The 11,452-nt window shown below is 32.5% G+C and overlaps 1 protein-coding gene across 1 annotated transcript; it reads left to right on the forward strand.

The window, feature by feature from the left end:
- The first annotated feature begins 1,231 nt into the window (after positions 1–1,231).
- Positions 1,232–9,461, forward strand: LOC134239207 (uncharacterized). Its single transcript, XM_062721377.1, has 5 exons — positions 1,232–1,471; positions 1,737–1,925; positions 3,914–4,033; positions 4,791–4,938; positions 9,306–9,461. The coding sequence occupies exons 1-5, from the start codon at positions 1,232–1,234 to the stop codon at positions 9,434–9,436; spliced, it is 828 nt and encodes a 275-aa protein (XP_062577361.1). The 3' UTR covers positions 9,437–9,461.
- The last annotated feature ends 1,991 nt before the right edge of the window (positions 9,462–11,452 follow it).

The following is an 11,452-nucleotide window of genomic DNA, read 5'->3' on the forward strand; positions in this document are numbered from 1 at the left end:
TTTCGTGTCAAGTTTCGCAGAACAGGCTTTTAACGATATAAGCTATTCCAGCAATACCAAAGTGAATAAAATTCCCAAAGGTGCGGTCAATTTGAAACTTGGATCAAGTAAACTCGTGAAAAATGATTTCATTTTCCCAGATCAGTCCCTTTTTACACCTGCGCCTAAGGCGATAAGCACCATGGACAGAGCCTCAGCAGCAAAAAGAAGAAACGGACTGTATTCAAGTAATAGCATTTATTCTAGTGATATTCAAAAAGAAATCGAAGCCTTGCTTAACTCTACTGAAACCGTTCAGCTTACAGACATTCCTGGAAATATCGATATTCGAACCTCAACTGTTCCTTTACCACAAATGCAAGACACCTTTATTCCTAAAATGTCAAGTAACTTACCATTCGTTTACAGGGCTGAAACACAGGCTGGTGAAACGAAAATGCAAAAATTAAATACTAAAACAAAAATTGGGAATGTTGGACCAACAACTTCTGTAAATAACATGGTAATGGGCATCACAGGATATGATATTGGTTTATCGCTTAAAAAAGACAAACTCAAGAAGTCCAATGTTAAAATCATTCAAACTAGGAAGGCCTTCGAAAAGACTACCCCGAACCCGCTACAAAATATCTTTGCAGAAACTAAGCCTTCTGTCGCTGTTAGAGCAGTACAACGTCCTGTGGCTCCAGTGGAAACTGTTATTCTCCCAACAGTATCGACCACCAAACAAGTTGTTACAGATAAAACAACAACTTCAACTGAGCCAACAACAAAGTGGCCCACCACCAAAGCACCCACCACCACAACAACAACCACTCGCCGCCCACCGACAACAACTACTCAAGCTGTGGTTTCCAAATTTAACGATTTGAACCTCATATCAGAAAAGGCCAAAGATACTTTGCAGAAAATCAACGAAGTTTTCAAAGGTGCACCCGAAGGCATAGTAGCGATTTCAAAAACAGATGCTTTCAAGAAATATAGAGAAGCTGCAAAAGAAGTGATGGAATTGGATAAAACTCCAACTATGGTGCCAGCAGTCGGTATAATTAAACCTTTAAGAAAAAGTGAGGCTATTTATAAATTTTCTCGATATGGAAACCAGCGAGATCAAGGCATTGTTGAGGACAATGCTATAAAAAGAGAAATCAAAAAACTTTTAATACAACAAAATACAATATATCCTGCTCCGGTGCAAAATGGTATGGTATCCTACCAAAGGGTCACTCCTATGATGAACCAAAATGTATATGCTAAGAACGATATCACTTCTCATCTTTACAACACACCGGAAATGACGTCGATGATGATGGCAACAGAAAGCATTCTCCCTAAGCAAAACAATGCCTTCATTCAAAACTATAATTTCCCTGGAGCAAATCGACAAGTGTTTGCAAGTTCAGCGAGATATCCCTCTTATCAGCCGAATGTCAGGGTTACTCCTCCAACTCCTTTAAATCCCCAGATTAAAGTGAGTTTACTCAATTATTTTGTATTCAGAAACTTTACTTTACAAGAATAAGGATGATTTTCGTTGTATTGATACATATTAGAGAGCTTATTTGATTTAAGAATGAGAATTTAGATAGATTGTCTGGAAATAAAATGAGGTAAATAAAACCATCTCAATTAGCCAATTTATTTAAATCCTAATCATTTCCTGTTGATGCAAATTACCCACATAATAACACATCTATTCAACTATTTTGACAAAATTTTTTAAATTCATTTCCTAGGTATATCAGCCCCCCGCACCTATTGACTCCAGTCTTCGACTTTTCTGGACGACAGTTCTGCCCCATGGAGGAACAATGGATGAATTTGCAATTGTAAAGGACGACGAAAGGGTGATATACGTTGTATCCGACCAGGTTCCTCTTCATGGCAGTCTGGATAAATCATCCACCCTCTTAGATTTCACAGTCGTGAGTGTGTAATAAATTAATATTGATATTAAGAAGGAATGCATAGATATATGTTTGTACTGGTAAGTTAAGGTCAGACGACACCCCCAAATATTGTGATTCAAGTTAAATTACTGTAAGAAATTTCCTCCTAAAATTTATGTGTTTATCCAGGCATTTGTGCAAGATTTCGGAGGATATTTCCTTCAAAATCCTAGAAATTGCCTAAAATGCTTTTCGGTTCATACTTCATTTTCTCCACACATTTTAAAAAAAGAAATATTAAAAACGAGAAAGACTCAATATTTTGGTATGTTGTATTGTTATGAAGAATTGCAAAAAAAGTATATTCGTGAAACCTGCCGTTAGACAAAAAGTCGGCAGGAGATGCTCACTCCTCCATGGTACCTGATCCCACCTCTGATGTTTTGAAGGTCCGTGTTTACTCTGCTCCTGTTTTGCATTGTTTTATGGATTTTTGATCTTGAATACTGTTTGTTATCTCCATTTTTTGTTATTTCATTTTATAAGTCCCTCGCACGAAGTTGGAAGAGATATCATATTATGATAGTTACAGGTGTGGTGGGATTAGTGAGTGCGTTCGTAACGAAAGTTAACGCAAAATGTAATTTAAAGCTGAACACGACTCGTAAAAAGGCATACGACATTTTCGATAAATCTGTCTATGATATCAACACCAGGCTATACTCGTCACATCTGTTACACATGACTGCTTTTTGTATCGGTGTGGAATGGTGACCCGTGTTCGTGTCGGTTATCTTGCATGATCTTTGTTTACATTTTATTGCAGTTACATCTCTCTGTGTTTGTTTATATACTGCCCTGAGCTTCTGACCTGTACAAGTATCTAAGTTTCTTTGGTATCTTACTTTCCTGCATAAGAAGTATTATCGTCATTTTTTCACTACCGAGTGCTGTATAAATGTAGTGTACATCCGTCTGTCTACACCAGTGTCGACTGATTAAACAGGAGTGACTACATGTAAGTCAAGCCCTTTATATAGGGGTCCTCAGATATAACGAGAGTCCGATCAAAAATGGCACACACATTTTTTATACGAATCGTGTTTAGCTTTAAATGGGGATCAGGTGTTCTTTGCGAGCAGATACTTTGCTTTGCGATGCCTTGTTCATCATAAAATGTTAATACTAAACTAATGTGAACTAAACGATCATGCATTTTTAAAAACAAAAAATACGTTTTTATATTTCGATAAAAATTCAAGGGGGGGGGGGGGAGGAGGGGGCAAAGAAAATAATTGAACATTGTGATATCATATTATGTTACTATACTCGTGTGTGATGTTTATTTCATATCAAAAAGTTTTTTCACAACTATTCCAAGATTTTTAAAAAAAAATAAATTGGTAGATAAACTTTTAAACTACTTGATTCTGAATGGAGAGTTATCAGATTATTTCTACATGATTTTATACAAATTTCTCCTTTTTTATTATATGAATTTTTAAATGAATGAAATCGTTTGTAACAATAAAAGTTTATTTCACTTTACCTTTGCAATAACAGAAAACATTTATTTTTAAATTTTCATCAAAGGTCACTTACTTTATGGTCTGTTGATAAATATTAGATCAAATTAGATATCTTACAGACATGACATAAAACAATTGTGCTGAACAGAATATACAGTTAACAGATACAAAAAGACTTTGAAATAAACATTTTAAATTGAAACTTATACGATAAAAAAGATCTTACCTTGTTTGTTTCTTTCTTTAAAAAACTGTTCTGTCTGGCGTGTCTGCTACAAAATTCGAGCAGCTTTCGTTTTCAGATCCAGGACAACGAGGAGGAATTTAAGATATTCCGATCCCGATATATTTTTTTTTGCTACCCCGACTCGATAGTAGAAACCAAGTCTTCCTTTTAAAATAAACGCATCTATTCTTTAAATTCCTAAAAGATGATTTTATTAAACAGAACAGATAACTTTAATTTTATTAAATTTCATTCATTTTTATTTAAAGGGACACATGGCTATGCGGTTTGATATTGATGGAACTAACGGTCAAATATGTTTCGTCACCCACACATCTGCCAAATTCCAGAAGACCAAAGAAGCATTACAAAGAAGGGTGATGGCCCAGGTAGGTTTAAAAAAAAATCTCGAAAAAGTCTAAACCGCTTACTAAAAAGCTGGGTATCTTGAACTAAAAAATTCTAAAGAGTGTTTGAACTACTTAAAAAAGGAAAAGTGGGATAACTTGAAAAAAAGGAATTACTCGTCGAGAAAGGTTGAAATACTTACTCGAAAAGTGGGGTAACTTAAAAAAGAAAATACTCGAGGAAGTTTGAACTACTTACGACGGAAATAATACGACAAATTTGAAGAGGACATATTTTGAACTACTGACTAGCAAAAGTGAGATAACTTTGAACAAGGAAATGTTATGGTAATGTTTAAAAGGAGAAGACTCGATGAAATTTACTTACTTAGTAGAAAAAGTTGGGTAACACTGGTTGAAGAATGTTACGTTATGAGAGGTAAACGATTGACAAGTTTATGCACTGTACTTGAACGAAGGTCAAGATTCCAAATAAATATCTGTCTAATTAATTTTGAAAATCTGGTTTCCCTTCTCCTTTCATTGACTGGTAATTCATAACACTAGAATATAAAGAATTAACTAAAGATAAACATAAATATTAAATACCGGATTCAACAGTATATTTTATTCCTTATACCAGGTTTTGATACTAAAATTCCTAGTTATATGAACATCATTTAATTTTAGGAGATAAGCCGGATAAAAAAAAATAAAATTTATTTTAGAGACGTTTATATTTTAATTTCTGATTATTTAAGGTCATGACCCTTAATATTTTGATTTCTAATTATTAAAGGTCGTGACCCTTGCTGACCCAATCCAGCTGTATGCTGAGCTAACGACCCATGTTCCCCACCATAACCTACACACCGTCGGGGGAGCTCAATTCTACAAGTTCTGCAAGGCAGCCATCAAGCAGGATAATGTCTATGAACTTGTTATGGGTAAGTGTTCTTATGTGTGTGAACTTGTTATGGGTAATTGTTCTTATGTCTGTGAACTTGTTATTATGGATAAGTGTTCTTATGTCTATGAACTTGTTATGGGTAAGTGTTCTTATATCTGTGAACTAGTCATGGGTAAGAGTTCTTATGTCTGTGAACTTGATATTGGTAAGAGTTCTAAAACGTCTGTGAACTTGTTATGGGTAAGGGTTTATATATATCTTTGAACCTGTTATTGGTGAGTGTTCTAATGTCTGTGAACTTGTTATGGGTAAGTGTTCTTATGTGTGTGTTGTGTGTGTACATAGCTTGTTATGCCATAATTGGTAAGTATTTAAGAAGTAAGTAACGAATTAGTAAGAATAAGACAGAAAAACGTTAGTTGAAAATTTTGTTTCTGACTTATAATGCTATTACTCAGTATTAGCTCAGGTGTTAATGATGGACAGATTGATATTTAGTATGCCTGATACTTATCATGAAACCCCATTTACCAGTATACAAGGTGACGATGTATATATAGGTAGAACCTTTAACTAGGAAAAAATATTCTGCAATAGGTTCATTTCTTGTTATTGAAAGCTGAGTCAGACATATCGGAAATACTACGTCTGATACACGACATTTTACAAAATACTAGGCGATAATAAATTAAGTTTTCCCCCCAACTTCAGTAAATTCTATTTAAAATATCAAGTAATCCTATGACATTTATCTTTTAAAATATCATATTATAGTATACATTTTAATGTAGATTTAAACGAACATTTTCGCATCTTTCAAAAGATTTTCGAGAAGGTTGTCTGCATGTAAAAGTCGTTCTCTCTTAGCACAAGTTTTACGCAAAGTCATTATATAATTATGTATAAAACCTCTTTCACGTTCACTAACATGATTTTTAAGAGCCGTTGAATTCGATTAGTTATTAAATTCCGCCATTCACAGTAAAATGAAAATATAAGGAATCAGTGTCTAGTTCGTTTCTAGTATGCCAGGGCATCAACGATAGTACATGTAGGAAACATGGGATAAAATGGATAAATTATCCCATGTTTCCCACTATCGTTGATATTCCTGGCATATACATCGTCACATACCACGGGTTTTGATTCCGCAGGCTTCCTCGTGATGATAGAGAGAATCGACGTGAATCACCCGTGGGTTACCGACGATGTGGCATATAATACGAACTAAAACTAATTATATGACGTGGAAAAAAATTTAAAAGACAGTTTAATTTTCTAGCACTTCATTTTAATTGAGCTAACAGTTTATTAATTGCATTGTTCACGGCATTTACGGGATGATTCAGACTGTACGTGTGCACGTGCCATTTTAGTCATACGTGATGTGAGCTTTATTAGTTTTTACTTGTAGAGATGTAGAGTAAAAATAATGGTTGAAAATGTCATTTGAGCGGATATGGTACACTTTTGCAAAATACCTCACATTGAATCAAATGCGATTGACTGAAGACGATCTAGTATATGAGAAGAAATGAAGATCATACACAAAGTCTTAGCATGCATAAGACTTTGATGTAGAGTAAAAATAATGGTTGAAAATGTCATTTGAGCGGATATGGTACACTTTTGCAAAATACCTCACATTGAATCAAATGCGATTGACTGAAGACGATCGAGAAGAAATGAAGATCATACACAAAGTCTTAGCATGCATAAGACTTTGATTCATTTCTTTGAAGTTTGTCTCATATTTATTCTAACAATTTACATAGTTTCATACCTAAACTTTATTTAAAAATCATCCAAGAACTTTGATTAAGCCGTTCTTGAAAAGAACAACGAACATTTTGTGCAGGAAAGGACTTTTTAACGTGGCACCCACATGATAAAACGAGATTAGAGACTTCTCTTCTATTTGTTTAGGTTACGCAAATGAAAGAATCCGAAAGAAATATTAAAGATTAAGCAGCCAATTTTAAGTCGTTCGATAAAGCTATTGTTTATTTTCTTCGGTGTATAAGAAGTAATGTGCATAAATGTACCATGATCTCATCATGAAATGAATGTTACAGTCATATTTTTAAAAGTTTGCTTTTAGACTATTTCTTGATTACTTTGCTAAAAACATTGACTGAATAATGATTTAAAAAACAAAACAAAACATAATTAACGAACATCTCAATTTAAGAAGTTGTAAGTGATCCTAAGTTCCATAAAAGAATGCTTGTAAATGCAATTTGCTCCTATTTTGTATTGTTTTATGGACTTTGATATTGAATACTGTTCGTTGTCTCCATATCCTTCATGGAATTGATTTAAAAATAGATTTTAATATCAATTACGTGATGTGTCTTTTATCAGTTTTTACTTGTAGAGATCTAGAGTAAAAATAATGGTTGAAAATGTCATTTGAGCGGATATGGTACACTTTTGCAAAATACCTCACATTGAATCAAATGTGATTGACTGAAGACGATCGAGAAGAAATGAAGATCATACACAAAGTCTTAGCATGCATAAGACTTTGATTCATTTCTTTGAAGTTTGTCTCATATTTATTCAAACAATTTACATAGTTTCATGTCAAAAATCCATCCTCTCGGGAGAATGAAGAGTAATTAGTATTTTCTTCCAAGAAAAATTGAAATTGTATTTAATCTTCAGTTTTGAATTCATGCTTTTTTGAAAAAAAAAATGGTCTCTCAGAATTGTTCAAGGTTTTAGAATTTTTTGTATTATTGATTATTGGCGATGGGGATGGGTTGAGGAGGGGGGTCTTTTATTTGGTTCTTCCTCCTTTAACGGCCATCTCTGAGTAAAAATTTCTTGTTTCAAAATAATATTAACCAAAATCTCTATTACACCAACCAATATACAAAAAACGCATACCACAGGTCAACACTCAAACCGCCGAGACTATCGTAGGGCATTCTTGTGACATCTTTATTATTATCTAGTATAATGAAAAACAGTTTTTATTGGCTTAGGTTGAGCCTCGGTCTGGTATTACATGGTATCGATGGTCTAAGATCGACTGCAAATGTCATAAGAGATTGGTCAACAAATATTTATTGTCTGAGGGTAAAAATAACATTTAGTGGATATAATTTTTAAGTCTGTTTTGTAGACGGTGACAAACACAAAATTGATTCAAGAAGAAAACAAATGTGAAAATAACATTTAAAACGTTTATTTCATAAATAATCTTATCTAAAGATCAAGATATTATTAAATTCCCAAGTACTTTTGTGATTAACGTACTATTTAAAGTTTAAAAGTAAATATCAAAGTTCTTAAAACGACGGTAAAGATAACACGTGATATACTAAAAAAAATCACCAGTTAAAGTTCATTTTAAAGTTTTAAAGTCAATATCAATGATCTTAAGGCGACTGCAAACTTCATTTGTGTGATTGAGTTGTAAAGGTCACTACTAACGTTGAACAATTTTCAAAATAATTTTGAAATTCTAAGATGCTTAAGCAAATACAAAATCTATCTTTCTTCTTTTGTGTAATGCAAAAAAAAAAAAAAAAAAAAAAAAAAAAAAAATCCGGTAGTTACAGGGTTAAGGGGTAAAAAGGATGTTCGGATCTAAATTGTAGGAAGGGGTCACTTTAAGAAGAACAGGCGGGGTCAAAGGAAGTTTGGTAGTAAATTTCATTGCAAAAGCCCAAGAAATTCTTCAGATGCATATGGTGCCTGGAAATGAAAGTTTTACACATACAGAATGTATGAATTTACGACCTTGACCTTTGTCATTTTGACCTCAAAATACATAGGGTACTTTCTCAGGCTTACAGGAGTTGTGGTATAAAATGTCATAGCAAACTCTTCTGGAAATATCGCGCGGAATCGAAAGTGTTAAAACAGAGAGAATATTTAAATTTATGACTTTGATCTTTTGACCTAAAAAACAATAGGGATCTTCTGTAGGCCATAGGAAGTTGTTTAAAATTTCACTGCAAGAGCTCAAAGGCTTCTCGAGATATTCCTTGGAAACGAAAGCGTTACTAACAGATAGAAATTACAGACAGACGGACGAACAGACCGAAATTAAATTTTCCCACTTTCAAGGAGGAAAGCGAGGAACAAAAAAGCTTTTAATGCATTTGCCTTGAGTTACAATCAGTATTACAGCGAATTAACTTATACTGTTGTGTCAAATGTGCGATAATTTCACTTACTTCCAAAACGGAAGAATAATTTCCCTTTAGTATATTGTTTATTCATTAATTATTTGTTCAAGTGTGTCTTATTCGCATACCAATTGTTCTGCTCGTACTGTGCCACGGCGTAGGTCAAAAGTTTTACACATAAATTTTACCTTTCCAGGTTACTTCCTATAAACATAATTATTTTTTTTAAATAATAATTTCTGCATTGTTAATTAATTTACAGAACCAACCGGAAATATTGGCGCCACTACATTTACCGGATCAGGACTGGTTTACCCATCAGAACCCGGATTGTCAGTGCCAATTACTATAAATGTAGAATCATTGATCAATTTGAAGAACAAACGATTCTAATTTCATGTTTGATAATTTTGTAACAAAAATCAAGAGAGAATTCCATTGTATATATGTGTTTGTCTACATTTTTAACAATCAGTTAAGTTTATTTCGTTATACTTTTTTTTGATGTGCTTATTTTATTATATGTATTGTCTGCAAATAATCACTCGCTTGTTTTTATGTTTATTATGTACGTTGAAGGAATGTGGAATGAATGTACAGCAAGACTCTAATATAAATAACATTTTTGTTTGTTCATTCAGTTTTAATCTTTCTGGGGAAAAAAATCAGAAAAATATGGATTAAAAATTTCAATGAATAAGTGATTTTTGTAAAATATACATTTGTAGATAATGAGCAGATGAGCATTGATTTAATGCTTCTTGTATTTATTGGATAAAATTCATGGTTGTCTATAGTTTTCATTTTTTTTTTTTTATTTAACCAGAAATGCATGCTTTAATGATAATTTCAAGCACAAGTAACAATCTCTTCTACATGTATACAAAATTGATCAGTCTTTTCCCTTATTGCAATACATTGAATTCTGTCTTTTTAATTTTTAATGAATTAATTAATTTAATTTTAAGAGAAAATCCTTTTAATTCGGGCGTCATTTCTAAAATTATTGATACCTTAACCCGGAACTTTATCCCTGTGAAAGTTCATCCTAAATTTGACATTTGTACACTATAAAAGGAAAGAAATTAATACAGTTTTAGAGAAATAAGATTTTCTTGATTCCAGTCTTAGATACCAATGCTTATTAGCATGATATGAAATAAGAAGTTATTTGTGGTGTCTTGCAATGATAGCAAAAGCCTTTTTACACTAATTATTATAGAATACATGACGGAAATAGAAGACAAAAAATACCAAATAAGTATATAAGTCATGACAATATCTCTGAATGCCTGGATGCCTACCGTATTTTAACCTAAAATATATTTGTTAATCAATTTGCAATTAGAAACTTTAAAGAAATACTGTGGATAAATTTACATAACTTCGTGGATTCAGATAACAATTGATATAACATGAATAAACAAACATGATCAAGAAAAACCCACAACTAAAATTATCCTTTGATATATACATGTATATTTTGGTACGTATGGGTTATTTTGCTTGATCATTAGATTAATTACTCCTTTACCAATTATCTTCTCCGTCACTTAAACAAGGTACAATGAATTTGATTGGTCTATTCTCGTTCATCTGTCCAATCCAATTTGACAAAACAAAAAGACACTGGTCAGTTGTGGTCTGAGGTTGGCCGTGATCGGTGATCCAAAATATATGACGAATGAACGTCACTGTTAACGCAAAATTCATGAGGAAATGGAAATAGAAAGGAATATAAAATTTGCGTTTTCGGCTATTTTTGATGTATGTCCAATCACGAAAATAAAATATGAAACTGTTTAGTCATTATAAAATACAATATAAGTGTTAATTAACAAAACAATTTTGTATTTAAAAATTTTTAAACATAAATAAAAAGCAAATTAATCAAAATCACTGTTTAAATGTTTGAAGTAATTGATAGTTAAATAATGCTAAAATTTGGATTCATTTTACTTTATTAGAAAATTAAAAGTGAGTTACAAATGAATTATACACATGAAGAAATAGATAAAATTATCATATAATACAATAAATTTAATTTACATCAAATAGAAGAAAATATACATTAAACTATAATATCCTTAAGCTTATGAATTTAAAATTCCAATTCACACCAAAGAGAAAAAATGTAAATCCATGTTTTTGTATAGCGGACATGACCTTATGGTCATGAAACAGTGGACCTGACATTTTTAAGACAATTTTAGTGGATGGAAGTTCATGAGGGCCAGGGACCATAAATCTGACGCCTTTTGACATACTTTCTTCTTATCTGACATCCGTTATGACGTATGGAGTGAGCTGCTTATCTTTAACAAAAATCCATCACGTTATATCATAGGCCCAAATTTATGCATTTCGTCTTTTTCGAGCACTTGTAGGGAGTTGATTTTTTTTTACTTT

The sequence above is a fragment of the Saccostrea cucullata genome, unplaced genomic scaffold (assembly GCF_032062105.1).
Source record: "Saccostrea cucullata isolate Sc308-1 unplaced genomic scaffold, CSIRO_AGI_Scuc_v1 ctg169, whole genome shotgun sequence".
Taxonomy (NCBI): Eukaryota; Metazoa; Mollusca; class Bivalvia; order Ostreida; family Ostreidae; genus Saccostrea; species Saccostrea cuccullata.

Excerpts from the sequence above, each read along its gene's own strand:
- LOC134239207 (XM_062721377.1), top strand. The coding sequence starts at position 1,232 with ATGATGAACCAAAATGTATATGCTAAGAACGATATCACTTCTCATCTT. Across the intron at positions 1,926-3,913 it reads CCCTCTTAGATTTCACAGTC|GGACACATGGCTATGCGGTT; the intron begins GTGAGTGTGTAA and ends TTTTATTTAAAG. Across the intron at positions 4,939-9,305 it reads TGTCTATGAACTTGTTATGG|AACCAACCGGAAATATTGGC; the intron begins GTAAGTGTTCTT and ends ATTAATTTACAG.